The sequence below is a fragment of the Telmatherina bonti genome (genome assembly GCF_933228915.1).
Source record: "Telmatherina bonti genome assembly, chromosome: 11".
In the NCBI taxonomy this organism is placed as follows: domain Eukaryota; kingdom Metazoa; phylum Chordata; class Actinopteri; order Atheriniformes; family Telmatherinidae; genus Telmatherina; species Telmatherina bonti.
The window spans coordinates 13,017,229-13,033,747 of NC_136629.1; the positions used below are offsets into that span (position 1 = coordinate 13,017,229).

At 45.4% G+C, this 16,519-nt stretch overlaps 1 protein-coding gene across 1 annotated transcript; it reads left to right on the forward strand.

Moving 5' to 3' along the window:
• The first annotated feature begins 1,156 nt into the window (after window positions 1-1,156).
• Window positions 1,157-16,400, forward strand: znf318 (zinc finger protein 318). The gene is made up of 11 exons (XM_079248716.1): window positions 1,157-1,565; window positions 1,967-2,070; window positions 3,054-3,555; window positions 4,981-6,154; window positions 7,855-7,949; window positions 8,173-8,272; window positions 8,516-8,829; window positions 12,247-12,432; window positions 12,544-12,637; window positions 13,071-13,189; window positions 13,323-16,400. The coding sequence occupies exons 1-11, from the start codon at window positions 1,314-1,316 to the stop codon at window positions 15,993-15,995; spliced, it is 5,613 nt and encodes a 1,870-aa protein (XP_079104842.1). The 5' UTR covers window positions 1,157-1,313; the 3' UTR covers window positions 15,996-16,400.
• The last annotated feature ends 119 nt before the right edge of the window (window positions 16,401-16,519 follow it).

Genomic DNA, 16,519 nt, shown 5'->3' on the forward strand with positions numbered 1-16,519 from the left:
TCAATGTAAGTGGAGCAACAATAAGCATGTGCAATGTGTGTTGTGGTGGACACATTAAGGTTGGAAACTGGATGACTGAGCCACTTGACAGTCAAATGGTTCAAAACAAAGAAAGCACTTCTTCTGAATTTCTTCCAATGCATGCTGAGCACTTTATGATAGTATGAAATCTCTCCGTCATGTAAATACACAACTGATATTATCATATTTTCCATTGTTCTTGTCTAAAGTGTCAGCTGGAATCTCTGATCAGAGACTACTAGGATAGATTAGTGCTTTTCCATGTAAATGTAGCTAATATAGACAGAAGTGCCATATGTGGGGGAAAAGTTGGTAAGATTCTAAGGGCCCAATGACTTGATAGGGGCCCAAAAAGATGTACAAACTATATAAGAAAAACATTAAACCTTCATTAAAAATAATAAATACTTTTTTCAAAGGTTGCAATAAAATATAGCGGTAATATAAGCTGATAAACCATTTATATTAAAATAACCTAGTTATATGTATGCACGGTGATTTAACCCTTTATAGGGCACTCAATGAAATAACTTCATATTAGAAATTTTCAACAAAAATTGTCCTTCTGGTATGAACCAAGACCTCCATTCGGTTGTTACATTTAAAAAAAAAAAAAAAAAGTTTCATGCTGAATATGAAAGGAAACAAAGTGATCAAAAATAGTCACCTGCTCCATCAAGAGTTAAACACAGCACAAGATCTTTATTATTCCCATGAAAAGCTATTCTTTTTTATCACTTGAAGCAATTGAAGCAAAAACAAAAATCTAAAATTTGCAATCAAGTTGTGGGGTCTATGCAATTGTCTTTCATAGGACCCAAAATTCCTGGTGGCGCCCCTGAATATAGATTAGCCGGAAAACACTAATATGATCATATTTTGCAGTGTTCATGTCTAACGTGTCAAATGGAATCTCTGATCAGAGACTACTAGGATAGATTAGTGTTTCTCCATGTAAATGTAGCAAACATCAGTCTTAACTTGGCCACACCGTTAAAATTTCATGGGTACACCCCTGACACAGAGGGGTTTTACCATTTTGCCATGTGCTGCAGTTCAGTTTGTACTGCAGGGGGCAGTGTAGCCTCTCAGCGCTGTTTAATGTCCGCAGAAGAAAAAAGACGGTTTCCGTGCTTGCACCGTTGCTGGAAGTCAACTTTTTATTATTAGAGGAATATCTGATCAATAACTGCAAGCAGAAATAAACCCGCCGCTGCTCCGTGTGTTTCTACTTTCCACCGGACGCTTCCACACCGCCACCGCAGGCCACCGGACGGGCTCAGCGGGAGAAGATGTTCCACGGTCGGCCTCCGCCAAGAGAAGGATACCCGCCGCCTTTTGAAGGCCGAGGTCCACCTCTGCCGAGGCCTCAGCCGGGATACCGGGACGACAGAAGCCGACCCAGACCTCCATACCATCCCGACTATCGCGACTACGGGCACCCAGACTCGTACCACCGCTCCCCGCCGCGCAGGGGGTATCCTTCCCCCGCCGCAGGGAGCCACCGCGGGGGCGACTTCTGGGCTCCTGTTCCGCAGAGGGAGGTAAGAGATGCACCGGGACCAGAACGTGATGCTCGCCGTGAAAACAGCTATTTGTCTGCATGCGCCGGGGTTTCTTCACGCTGATATTCTTCTGGGAGAAATTCTGATTAGTTTTAACTGTTTGTGTTGAATTGTGCATGCGCTGAGTGAATCGATCCGGCAGGACGGAGGTAGCAAAGATCAGAGATGTTCTTCATCATAAACTGTAAACAAACTAAAAGCTGTCTCTCATCTTATGCAGATGGAGCTTCAGCATTATCAAAGAAATGTTTGACTCTTAAATACCCATTAATCCCTTAATTTACCTGCTGCTACTGGATTTATTGATGATAAATCAGCGCTGATTGATTAGAAACTAAGATGAAAATATCAGTAATTTGTGTGTTTGATGGATCTTTCAGAGGTCTCCAGCACACAGAGGTCCTGTGGACCACAACCTGGTCATTACTGTGGGCAATGAACTGACTGGACCACCTGGGCCTGCACCCCAGCGTCATCATGACAGGTAACCAAAGGTGATGGGAAACGGGTTGGAGACGACAATGAAGCTGATCAAGTGTTGCAGGAGATGTTAGACTGACCCTCTCTGGGTCCCCAGAGCCATAATTGCTTATACCTAAAATAACAAGCTTGCAGGTTGATGTTCAGATTGTAGATCAGGACCTGGACTCTGCTGATAAAACCTCCGTCCTGATTTGGAACGACATCCTCATGAATTCTTCTCACATCAAAACGTTTAAGCAGTTTCTGTAAATTTCCCATCAACTTTTAACACACCCTTTATCAGATTCACATCTTAAATGAACTGAAATTAAAAACAAGCATGTTACATATTAGTTATTATATTAATTTATGTAAAACTTATCAACTTAAATGTCACAAAGTGCTTCAAACAAAAGCAACAAAACAAGAAATCTAATAAAATAACTTAAAATAAACACAGTAGAGTTACAGTAAATGTATAAAAACATTTAATCCAGCAAATATCAGGTTGTTTGAGTGATAAACGATAAACTTCAGGTTTTCCTGAATGAAGTTGCAGAAAATTCTGAGACGTCCAGTGTTTAATATCTTAATCCAGTTTTGTAATGAACTGGACAGAGGAGACTGAAAGGTAAGTCCACATGCGTGCCATCAATGTACAGGTTTAAAGAAAAAAAAAGAAGCAATAAAAAACTAAATTAAACGAAAGAAGGCCTAAAACCTTGTGGGACACCATATGTCCCGAGAGGTGAACTGACGCTAAGTTGTTGATTAGAAATTGCAAGAATAACTAGAATAGGAACGTTTTGAGTCTGCAGACCCACAATGTTTCATCAGTCCTTCAGGAATAACAACAGTCCTGCTGGGAAAAATCTGTTATTAAAATGGTTTAAGATGCAGGTTGTTTATGTTTCTTGTTTAATAACAATAAAAGTTTAAATAAAACTTCATTAGTTGCAGCCTGCTAGTCTGAGCATGCTTATTTACACTTACCTCTCTCAACAGGGACTACCCCTCACGACCCGAATATGAGCGGAGCCGCAGCCGGGGCCGGAGCCGACCCCACAGCCGCAGTCCGGACCGGAGCCGCGCCAAGAGCCGGGGCCGAAGCAAGAGCCGCCACAGGGGCCAGAGCCGCAGTCCAGACCGGAGCCGGGCCAAGAGCCGGGGCCGCAGCAAGAGCCGTCCTCGAAGCAGATCCAAGTCCAGGTCCAAATCCAGGTCCAGATCTAGATCCAGAGGGAGGAGTCGGGGGCGGAGCCGGGGGAGGAGTCACGCACGCAGTAAGAGTCGGCCGCGGAGCCACAGTCGCAGCAGAAGTCGAGGCCGAAGCAGCAGCTCCAGCTCCAGTTCCAGCAGCAAAGAGGGAACAATCCCGAAAAGCAGCCAAGTGTTCAAGGAGCTGGAGTCGGCGCGGCGCCGGAAGGAGCTGGAGGAGATCCTGTCTCTGCCCACCAAGTCCATCCTGAAGAAACGAAACAACTGCGAGGACTCGCCCTCGGTCCGGGTAGGAATGCAGTGTCACTCAGAGTGATCAAATTTTTTATTTACCTAATTATATATTAATCAATTTATCTTATTGTTTATTCACCAAATTATCCATTTAGCTAGTCGACTAGTTACCAACTACTGAAACGATTAGTGGACTAGTCGGATAATTTTTTTTTTCTTTTTTATTTCGTATGAGGTTGCTTTAATTATGTGGCAAATGATAATAACCATAAGAAAGATTGGTACTTCAATAAAAAATGACACTTTAATCAACTTTGCTGCTGAAAGGCAGGTTTACAAAAAGTAAATAAAAATGTCCTATATCGTAAAACCATCTGTCAGGAACAGAGCTCACTCAGTAGAGACATAAATAAATAAATAAATCTGTCCATTTTCTAAGGACAGCTTATTTTAAAATAAAAAACTAAATCAAATAAACATTTATTTTACTCTAAACCAAGGGCAGACACAAAAGCAGCAGTAAAACAGTAAATAAAACAGCTTTTTTGTGAAGTACATTCATTGGTCAGCTGCACAGTTTTGCAACAGAACTTTACAATTCCAACAATCTGAAATCTGATGGTTTTAATGACATTTATAGCTGAAAATAAAGGATTCAGAATTGTACAAACAAATTGAATGAAATGAGCGGCCTCATATCGCAGTTCAGCATCTCCGAGACTGACTGTGTGAGAGCAGTGGCCTGTTGCAGGGTCTGCTTCCTCTGTGGAAAGGGGTTCATAGTGGTTCTCTTCTTCAGACTGCATGCATTTCATTTAAAATACTTAAGTCAGTCACTGTCAGTCAGACAATACGTTTTACTCTTTATGTCTCAGTCTGCTAGTTAGCGTAGAAGGCAACCTTACCGAGGCGAGTCAGACTCGGTTTCATTTAAATGCCCGACGTTCTTCCTCTTTAAATCCTCACGCATCACCGACAAGTTGCCATGATAAGTCAGGTCTGCTTTGCAGATGGAGATCTTACTGTTTGCCTCATCCAGGCTTAAATGTTCCCAAACTTGAGACATTTCGGTGCATGTTGTTGGACGCCGTCACCCCCCACCATGCATGCGACTCTTGGCAGCAATTATGATAAAGTGAGTTGCCTCACTCCGTTGGGAAAAATGTGTCTCGCCACAATAATCGACAATAGAATTCATTGTCAACTATTTTTATTGTCGACGAATCGTTGCAGCTCTAATCTAATTATATATTCACCTAACTATTTATCCAATTATTTATTCTCCTAATTATCAATTTATCTAATTATATAGTCACTTAATTACTTATCCAGTTAATTACTCATCTAATTATTTATTTATCTAGTTATTCATCTATTTATTCATCATCTATTTAAGTATTTATTCATAAATAATTCAGAACAACTGGTCTCTGTAGTGCAGAACCTGCTTGACATGACCGACCGTCTTTCCATGTTGCAGAGCTCAGACTCTCCTCGCATTGATGGGTCCAACATGTCTCGGGTTGCAGACCAACTGCTGCAGGCTGTTAAGACCTCGGATCCTCGCGCCGTGGCCTCCATGTTGGCAGAACTGCGGTCCGACCCGCAGATGGCCCAGCGGCCCGGACTCGAAGCCGAGATCAAAGAGATCTTTAACCTACTGGGGGGTGAGGCGTCATGCAGTCAGGAGAAGGTGGTGGACGACATTGACGATGAGGAAAAGTTTCTGTACGGAGACTCTGAGGAGCCCAAACTCCCATCGGCACCGGAGTCGACCCGGCAGAATCTGGAGCTCTACGGAGACGTAACGGAGGACTCGCTTTACGTGGAGCCTCTGCCACAGAGAGCCGTCAGTCAAATGTATGGGCTTCCACCGGGGGTCTCTGCTCACTTACAGGCCCCTCCTCCGATGCAGGAGGTGGATGCCAGGTATGTTAGCCGGCCCTCGGTCAGTCCAGACCAGAACATCACAGTCCAGGTCTCGAACCCTGCCTACCCGCCGGGGACTGAGCCGCTGGAGGAGAGTGAGCGTCAAGCGCTGGAGGAGTACGAGAAGATCCAGGACCTGCTAAAGACAATTGGTCTTGACCTGGGCGTGGCCGAGATCGGCAAAATGGCTGCCAGGACCAAAGAGCGTCTCCATGGCAACAAGCCTCCTCCGAAGACACCCACACGGCGACGGCGGTACTCCTCTGACAGCTCTGACGGTAGCTGGGATCACCACAGGCGGCGGAGCCGCAGCGGAAGCTCCTCCTCCAGCAGCGGCCGGAGTCGCAGGCAGGGCGCCAAGCGGGGCGGCAGTTGGAGCAGCGATGACAGGAAGAGCCCCGCCCTGCCCAAAACCCACAAAGACCGGGACGGGAAAGACACCAAGCAGGACTGGAGCGACACACCGCCACCACAGACCAACAATCCTCCCCCAATCCCACCCTCTCACCCAGGATTGCCCATCCCCACCTTCCCCCCCTCACAGGTCCACAGCATGATGCCCCCTAACTTCCCCCCACCCGCCTACGGACAGTACGGGAGTTACATGCCCTACATGACCCAACAATGGCCACCCATGTACCCGCCCCCCACCTTGGCCCCGCCCCCCAAAAAAGAGGAGTTTCCTCTAATGTCTTACAAACCGGCCCTTGACCCGGGGGTCAAAGGTCAGTGGTTTTTCCTCTCTCTTTACATATAAATAAGTGTGTCTGTTCCAAACATTAAAATTCTCACATGGGCCTGTGTGTTGCTAGGCAACATGTCCACCAGAGTTCAGACAATAAACGTGGACACCATGAATTCATTCTCAGCAGATAGTAGACACAGGTTCAGGCATAGACGTCATATAAACGTAGACGCCTCATTGTGCGCTGGAGAGAGAACCAGCGTTGTCGCCATATTGGATGGGTCTCTGCTTTCGAGTCTTGCTGCAGAGTTAACGTAGTTTCTCCACATAACAGTTTTCTGTGGAACAACGCGTTTATATTACACACAAACAAAACACTTTTCTACATTGTTGGTTTATAAATAATGTTAACACAGTGAATAATCTACTAAATGCAAATAAAACATTTTACTCCGATGATGCTTCACAAGGAGAGTTTTACATGGTAGCATAATTACATCATGTTTTTACCGGCTTTATCTGTTTGTGTTTGAGATAACTTAGAAATTTATGGACAGATTTTCATGAAATTTTCAGGAATTGTTTGAAGCGTGAAAAGGAAGAACTAATTTAATTTTAGTTGTGATCTGGATCACCGTTTGGTTTCAGGATTTTTTTTAAAGGCCTTGGTGGAGGTTTGCGCTGAGTGTTTTTCTAACTTTTGAATTGCACAATTTTGATACTTTATTTCAGACTTTGTACAACAGTATCTCTATATTGATAAATTAATAAATGTAAATAGAAAAAAAGAGTCAACTGTAGTCAAGAGAAAGCCAAGAACTATTCCCGTATTTTTTTTAGCATATGGTTGCAATAACCAACAAAAAATGAGAAAACAGATTGTGTGGGATTACATTTCACAAGGTTAAATAATAATTTATTTGACCAGATAAAAATGGATCGATAAATCCAAATGCATTAATAGACAAACATGTTTGTATGAAATTCATTTATACATTTATATATATTGTAGTTACCTTATGTCTTTGTTAAATAGCATTCTAAAAAGATTTTAGCACATAGTTTTTAATGTTTGACAGTGATCTGTATCAAAACAATATCTCTGCTCTTTGTAACAAACCAACTGTGGGATAAATTGGGTAAAAATTGGTGAAGTTACTGTGGTGGTTGGGTCTACACCTTACAAATAAATTCATTGGCAGCGCCTTGGAGACCCATCCAAGAGATGTCAGCTCGTGTAGGCAGCGTGATACTATGCGGCGTCTACTTATATGTCTGTGTGTTTAGCCAGTAAATGCATAATTTCTTTTTCTTCATCTTTGTTAGCTGGTAGCATGTTAGCTGTTATTACCCCCCCTACCCCCAGCAGCTTTCTCACTGGCTGTCTATAATTATGTGACTCAAAGGAAATACAATTAGCTGCTTATTCTACATAGATTTATTTTTATAGATCCCTTGAAGTAACAAGTAATTAGTTTTTTTGGAATATTTGTATTCATTCCAGTATCAATGTGTCTATCTCATTACAATCTTCGCTGTGTTGTTGTCTTGAACTTGCTTCTTTTTAAACTCCACACTAGTGGATGTTCTACGTGTGGGCAGTGACGTCTGACAACGTTTGAAACAGGCGCACAGATTTACTCAACGTCAAAGCTTTTAAACTGCTGTTGGCATGGTAGCAGCTCCATCACGTTGGAAGAGTCATATGATGTTTCAGAGCTGAACGATGTCTGGTTTCAGGTCCCGGTCGGAGCTCTTCTCAGGATGCAGACAAGCTTAGCAGCCAGGACAGAAGAGTTTCTGATGAGCAGAACAACGAGAGCCAGAAACAGAAGGTGACGTGGTGCTTTGTTTCCTGCTGGTTCTGAGAAACCGATCAGGTTTCGACTCAGTATTGGATCTACCGTTCCTTTTTTTTTTTTTTAAATTATAAATAAACATATAACATTTCTTTCAGCCAAATGAAACATTTAACGTGCGGTTAGTTCTGGTTGTGAGACCACTAGAGACTGGGTGGAATCCTGTTGACGCCAGCACCTGACTTCATATTCTGTTCAGGTTCTTGAAGAACGAGAGAAGCTAAAGGAGGAGAGAGACATGAGGATGACCAAAAAGGAGTATCTGATCAAGGAGTTGGAGCGACTCCGCAAGCAGCAAGGTGAGTTTGAAGGGTCTGGTCTGGCTGAAGGACCACCAGCAGAACCAGAGACTGGTTCTGACCACCGATGGAGTAGAGCCAGATTCTTGTGCTTCAAGCACGCTGGACTGATGTGACACCTCAGTCAGTTTAATCATATAGGATGGGAGGAACACTCCACCATCAGGTCACTCTGGGAATTACGCATGTTGATCCCACATTAATGTCTGGTCTGGTTCTTGCTGCATATGTTGGTGTTTACAGGCGAGCTCCTGAGGAAGAAGCGCAGGGAGAAGGACGGCCACAAAGATCCTCTGCTGCAGGAGATCGGCCGGCTGCAGGAGGAGGTCATGGCTCAGATCTCCAGCCTCCGCAAGGAGCATGAAGCGGCCGAGAAGAAACGCAATGAGATTGAGAAGGTGGCCCTCATCCTTGGCTTGAGCCCATCAGATCGACCCCGCAAGACCAGCAAACAGCCGGACGTCCGGGAGGAAGATCGCGCGCCACCACAGAAGAAGAAACGGGACCCGGAGAGGAGCCCAGAGGTCCAGCAGGCTGCTGGCTCCTCCTCAGTTAAGGTACAGGACCTGCGGAGAAGGTAACATAGGAATGACAGTCCTGTTAGCGAGCACAGCTAGGGGCGTCCGGTGGTTCAACTGTAGTCCTAATGAGCACAAGATTCATGCTAACGCTAACAAACACTGAAACGGTTAGCAAGATTAACTAGCGGGTTAAACAGAGAGTTAGCTAGCTGGTCAATGAGTCCGCTAACATCCAGAACGATAATGTGATCATTATTAGATTATTCATTTGATGGTGTAGACATCATAATCTGAATATGGCAGTAATCTGATTCTGAGAAATCTGATTAACAAACCTGGACTTCTCTCTAATATTCTACCACATCAGGTGCTAATGTGGTAGCCTACAGTCTTAGGATTAGCTGCTAATGTGGTAGCCTACAGTCTTAGCATTAGCTGTGTATGTGGTAGCTTCCAGCAGCAAGCTGCAGATATTCTTCCTAGGGTTCTTTGTTCAAAGAAATAAGATTACATGTATTCATGTTCATGTAAACATTAGCGTGAGCTGCTAATGTGGTAGCCTGCAGTCTTAGCATTAGCTGCTAATGTGGTAGCCTCATAGACCGTATATGTAAGAATGGACGGAGCCTCTGGTGGTTAAAAGTGAAGCCTATGCAGAAGTGAATAAAAGTCTAGGTCCCCCTTCATCCACTAGGGGCTGCAAAACAGCAAATCCCCATAGACTCCCATGTTAAAAAGGCCAACTTCACAGCAGAAATAAACATGTTCACAGCCTGGTTCAAAAATCCATTTTAGGTTTAATAGGTCAGGTTTACCTTCATGACAACTGTGGAGGGAGTGAATTTTTTTTCTAAATTACCTGTTTAAAAGTAATTTAATCTCGAAATGTGGCATATTTAGGGGCTTGTCATTTTGATTGACAGGTACACAATCTCCTGCTTCAAATAAGAAGAACGTAGAACAACCGCGGTTTTTAGCCGGTTAACAACGTGACTTCGCTTTAACCCGCTTACCTCCGTTAGCTGGTTAGCTCCTGTAATCTCCGGGTTAGCTTAGTAAACTTTTAGCTACAGAAAGCTTGGAGTTCGCTCGATGTCAATCATCCACCATGACGCTCACAGCCCCCCTCTCAGCTCCACCTCTTTGCTCATATTTGTAATTTCTGGGCGAGACGACACAAGATGGCGATGGTAGGAACCGCCACAGAGCTTCAGTTAAGCTCTTTAGAAACCTATGGGTGACGTCATGGAGGCTCCGCCCATCTTTTTATATACAGTCTATGGGTAGCCTACAGTGTTAGCATTAGCCCCTTATGTGAAATCCCGCTGTCTTAATGTTAGTTGATAATGTGGATGCCTGGGGTCTTGGCGTAAGCTGCTTATGCAGGCGCTTATAAGCGCAAAATAGATGACATGAGGGTTTTACTCCATTTATACTTTTAACTTTTTGCTGCTTTTGTCTTTTTATCGTGAGACTTTGATCAATACAGTTTTTAGCGCATGTGCAGATGTTAGAAAGTGATTCTGGTGTTGTGGTTTGCATGTCCAAATATGAGTACTGGGAGAAATCTGTTAATCTAATTTCTCATAATCACTGATCATTAGGAGAAAATATCTCTACCTAATCTACAAAACTAAATAAGGTAAACTCAAACTGGCAGTTTTTTAAAAATATCAGTAAATAAGTTTTATGATGTGCATTTTTACAGATGAGTTCTGTTTAAGATAGACTTCTTAGTGCGCTACAAACAACTGCTTCATCTTAGTATGGACCTTGAAAACCCTCCAGGAAGCTTAAAGCTAAGCAACTTAGTCAGACAAAAACTTATTTACGCAAAGTCTGTTAATGATGCTCTGAAGATGATTTCATATGTTTTGTGTTTTATTTTGTTGTGTTTATGTGTTAACTGCTATAGCTGCTTTCTGGGCCAGACATAGTCTTTTGGGTCTTCCTGGTTAAATAAAAGATAAAGAATAGATTAATCGCGTAACACCTGTTATCTGATTTAGCATTATCCGTTTATGCTGTTCACATGATAATGTAAATAATCTGATTACTCCAAAAATCAGATAATGATCAGAATTTTGGCCCGCTTAGAGGTTTTTTGTATTTCTGAAGTAAATTTAACATGTCAGATTTAATTAATCAGTTTTCTTATCATATTAACAAGTATATTAGCTAGGAGAATAATTAGCATTTGAGCTAGCAGTTTTAATCCGTGTCAGTAGTTTTCTAGTATAATTTGTCTTTACTGAAATTCTGTGTTTTTTGTCGTTTTATTCGGTACTTTGTGAGTTTGGTGTCAGATTGAGGCCATGTGCACACTTGGTTTGGATTTTTAGAAACCAAATATCCTCCATCTGGGAAAAACTGGAATCTACACGTCCTCATTTGTAAACCCACCCACACACACATTCAATTCAGAGGACATCCATGAGTGCAAACAGCTCACACGGGACATACTTGACAAGTATAACCGCCTTATGTTATGTACATCCAACGTAGTATTTGCATATCTTAATGCCGAAAATCTGCGTTTTCATCTGGACGACAGGGCAAGTCATAGAAAAATATTTAGAGACATCCTGCTACGTGAGGACAAGACCTTGGATCCAGTGTCGTATGTGGGTGAGTGACCAGAGAACCTTCCTCAGGTGTGAACAGACAAATGAACTCAGACTTGTAAATGAAAATTTTGCACCCGCTGTGATGCCTGGACCTGGGTTCAGTTCTGATTTTGATTTCAAGTTGTTTGCTCAGAAATCTTCTGGAGAAACAAATTTTCCTTCTGAGAAGAAACTCAGCTGGAATAATGAATTAAAATGATCACAATGCAGATTTTAATGAGCTGGGATGCAGGTCCTGCAGCGTTGCCATGGAAACCAGCAGAGGGCTAAAGTTCCTGTTGGGATTTTCTTCACTTTGTGTGTGTGTGAAATTTTGGTTCTCTCTGGAGTCGCACCGTTTCCGCCACAGACCGCATATTAGATGACGTGAGCAGCGTTGACCGCCGTGGGTGCGTCGGACGGGTGCGTGCGGTCCAGTTAGAGGACCACGATGAGGCGACTCCTCTGTGCTGCAGCTGGTTGAGTTATTGTCTCTAGTAATCTGAAGAACAAACCTGTAATGTTAAATATCAAGAGTTTTGTGGTTTTGGTAAAATATTTGTTAAATGTTTAAGAAGTTTTATTGAAATAAGTTGACAGATCTGTAGACAAGTTTGAGTTGATGAGGTTCCAGTAGGGGCGCTGCAGCTCAGAGGAGTTTAGGTTTGCGTAGACACAGAGTTTCTGTGTTGAGTTAGGCGAATGTGGATGCTGGACTCGGTTCTGGAGCTCAGTCCAGGTGAGATACTGTCTTTTCTCCTCTTGTGAAGCTGATTAAGAAGAAACGACGAAGCTGACCTCCTGCACCTCCACCTGCTCTTCACTGTCTTCCATCTTTGTTTTCTAGCCCGCTTCAGCGGCTCCATCAAAAGTGTCCGTGGAGAAACTGCCAGTCACGACCCCGCCACCCGCTCCCCCACCTGAGCCGTTCGAATACTATGACGCTGGAAACCATTGGTGCAAAGACTGTAACGTCACTTCTGGTTCTATGTTTGACTTTTTCACACACTTGCACAGCAAATCTCACAGAAAGGTGAGTTCCTGTCATGTCTCAGACTTTGCTGGACTCATGTTGGCTCAGATGTCTCCACCCCCCAGACACCCGGCAGCAGTCCAAGCTTACGGTTTGTCCTTCTCCTTGCAGACATTGGACCCTTACCACCGGCCCTGGGCTTCCTCCCCTACCAAAACTTCTAAGAGCATCCCAGCAGAGGAGAAGCAGACAAAACCTGCTAAAGGTAACATCGCTACACCTCCTGTGACATCATCAATTCTCTGAGCGATGTGGTGTTCGAGCCTCTGAATGTTGTTAGCATCTTCTGCTTCCAGGTGCAACAGTGGATCTGTCTGCAGCTTGTGTCTTTTAATGAAAACAGATGGAGTCTCAGAAGAGACAACAGTTCACACCTCTGATGTCCTTTCATATCTCATGTCTCCTCTGAGCCGTGCTATGGCTGCTCAGTCGGAGCAGGTTGAGCGGCGCCGTTGAGTCGCTACAGCACTCCTACCCCTGTTGCTCTAAAATAACTTCCTTCTTCTCCTTCTTTCTGTCTAACCTTCTCATGTCCCGACAGGTTGCCAACATGCAGATGGACGGCAGGTAAACATGATTGACAGATTATTTTGTCCCTCCCGAGGGTTTAAATGTGGCGCCCGTGTGTTCGGCTGCAGGTTCGGAGTTTCTGGTTCCGGTCAGAGGATTCTTCTGCCTCCTGTGTAAACAGTTTTACGGAGACGCCATCTGTGCTGAAGAGCATGTCGTCACGCACCTTCACAACGAAAATTACAAGGTACTTGTCCCAACTCGAACGTCAGGCATGTACGGATCACCTCATAGAGTCCAGACTGCAACCGATGACCATGTTTGGAAATGTGAGGACGTCATAGCTGATCTGTCTTCTTTGTTTCTTTGTCCTTCATCAGAAACAGATGTATGAGAACCCACTGTACGAGCAGAGGAGGAACCTGGACCGCCAGGCCGGCCTGGCTCTTGACGCCGGCGGGAAGAAACGCAAGCACGAGGATGAGGACAAAGGCTTGAAAGACAAGGACGACAAAAGCAAACACAAAAAGGAGAAAAAGGACAAGAAGAAGGAGGAGGAGGATGAGGAGCCTTCACAGAAGGAGAAATTTAAAGTGAAGAAAGAGGAAGAGGAGGAAGGGAAACCGGGCAGGAAGGAGGGAGACTCAAAGAAAAGCATGGAGGAGGAAAAGGTGTCTTTCAGCAGAAAGGAGGAGGACGAAAAGTACAAATACAGCAAGAAGGAAGACAAGTACCGGTCCACAAGAGAGGACGAGGACCGCGGTGGGCGCTATAGGAACAGCCGAGAAGAAGAGTATCGTCAACGATACCGCCGTGACAACGAAGATCGATGCGACGAGCGGCCAAAATACGGCCCGCGAAATGAGGAGGACAAACACAAGTACGATAAATATTCCGATGGTAGGTACAAGTATGAGCGGGATGAAGGCAAGGCAGACAGGGATGCGTTTAAGAAGCCCGACGTGGAAAGACTGGAACCAAACAAGTACGAGCCGCCATCGAAACCCTACGAACTTCCCAAAATTTTCTGTGGACCGAGTCCCGCCATGAGAGCAAAGCTCCGCAAGCAGAGTCTGGAAGCAGGAAAGTTGGCGCCGGCTGCTCCCTCATCATTCGGAAAGTTCACGTGGAAGAAGAAGGAGAACCTTCTGGCAAAGGAGGCGCAGAAAGTTGCCGCCGAGTTCATCCGGGAGGACGAGACTGCCGCTTCCGTCTCTGTGGAGGACTCCTTTGCTAAGTCTGTTTCCGTCGCCAAAGAGATTGCCCAGAAACTGGGGGAGCAGCACGGCGCACCTCCTCCCTGGGTTGCCAATCGGGGACGGATCCGACCCAATCTTCCCCCACCTGCTGCTCACATGAGGAGAACCACTGTGGCCGGAAAACCTGCACCTCTGAACACCTTCATCAACCTGCGACCGCAGGGGCCCAGCATACTCGGACCCGTTTCTGGGCCCTCCTTAAAAACCTTCCAGAAGCACGACCCATTTGGGATTTCCGGACAGTTTGAAGTGCCGTCTGCCCCGGTGGTCTCCAAATCTGAACCGTTCGGGCCCAAACTCCCACCATCCATGTCCAAACCTGCACCATCTGAGAGTAGTTCTGCTCCACCAACTTCTGAACCCACTCCGACTGGGGCAAAATTGGCTCCATCTGAAACTAAACCTGGTCCAACTGGGCCAAAACCTGCTCCATCTGCAGTTAAACCTGGTCCAGCTGGACCAAGACCTGCTCCATCTGAAGTTAAACCTGGTCCAACTGGGCCAAAACCATCTCCATCTGAAGTTAAACCTGGTCCAACTGGGCCAAAACCTGCTACATTTGAAGGTAAACCTGGCCCACCAGGTCCTAAACCTGGTCCAGTTGGGCCCAAACCATCTAAAGCTGAACCTGGTCCACCAGGTCTGAATCTGAGCCCAGTTGAGCCCAAACCAGCTTTTCCTGAAGCTAAAGTTGGTCCAGAACCGCGTCGCTTCCAGGTGAACTGTGCTCCGCCTGTCTCTCAACCGTCCCCCACTGCGCCAAAACCAGCACCAGTGAAATCCAAACCCACACCACCCCCTCCATCCAAGGCTCCACCCCCGCAGTCTGCAATGGTCAGAATCATCCCGGACGTAGCGGCTCCCGGCGTTCCAGAGGACGAGCAGACTCAGACAGTGTTTGTGAAACCGCCGCCCCGGGTGAATGTAGGCAATGGCGCTCCCAGGTCCGAAAAGCTGACGGGTCACCTGGCTGCGGCCAAAGCTCAAGAACTGTTTGGGATTTTCTACAGCAGTAGTGCTAAGTCAGGCCCCTCCCCCTTTTCCAAACCAGAACCCGAATCCAAAACCTTTGAGAGCGCCACCACAAAGGGTCCACTTTCAGCTCCTGGACCAGTTCAACTCCAGGACAAACCTCCAACGAAAGTCCAAGCAGCTCCGCAACTGGACCCGAAGACTTCTTCTTCCACCTGGATGGAACCAGACATCCAGATCATGTCTGTCTGGTCCCTTCAGTCCGCCTCAGATCCAAAAGGTCCGACAACAGCTCCACCTGAGGTTCAGAATCAGTCCTCTCCTAAACCCGAATCCCAAATCAGTCCTCAAACCAAGTCCACTGAACCAGAACCAGCACCTAAACCCCAGCCCAAACCGGACTCTCAGATCCAAACAGAACCACAGTCTGAACCACAAGCAGAACCACATGAAGACCAGGACACCAAGTCCCAAATGGAGACAACTCCAGAACTGCAGTCCAAACCCAGACCAGGTCCAAAAACCAGAGGCAAGAACACACCGGCTAAAAAGACTCCTCCTGCATCAGTCCGACAAACGCGTTCTCAGACCCGATACCAGACCCGGCGGCAGCAGCAGCAGGACCAGCCTGAACCGGAGTACGAGTCTGCTTCAGAGGATCAGAAAAGTTTGGACCAAAGTGAATCGGGCTCTGGTCCACAGCCAGAGACCGGTTTAACCAGTGAGGAGGATCCGGTGATGCTGCCGATAACGGCGGAGAACCTGGGCCTCCCGTCAGACATGACCTCCCTGGACTTTGAATACAACTTTAACTTTGAGTAAAAGTCCAAATCCAGCTCCGCTCGCGGAACTTTCTGGACAAGAGAAAGACTTGAGACATGAGAATCTTTGAACCCAAACTTTTTGATGTTCAGATAGATCCTGTCTACCTGATCCAGAATCAGTTTTTACTTTGTTTAGTGTCATCAGGTTGGATGCTTTCAGGTTCTACTCAGAGCCACCTGAACCCTCCGTGGAACCCGTGTGTGTCCTGCTCCTTTAAAAGTCCAGGTGACGTGTTGGTCCAGGTTTGTCCAGATAAAAAGGTTCTGTTGGTTCTGCTTTGTGTTTGTAGAAGTTCTGGAAAGAACCCGGCAGGTGATCCGGTGGGCACTCTGGTAGGCGACCTGGCAGATGGTCCACCTCGTGTTCTCTTCTTCACTCAGTAGTTTTAATAAAACTTGTAGAAAATCCAGACGCCTTTGTGCTGATTTGAAAGCAGAACAAACGTACGAGAAAGGTCTCAGAAACAAAGTTTTAACTGGATCAGACTGAACCAAACTGCATGTCCAGACCAAAAAAAACTT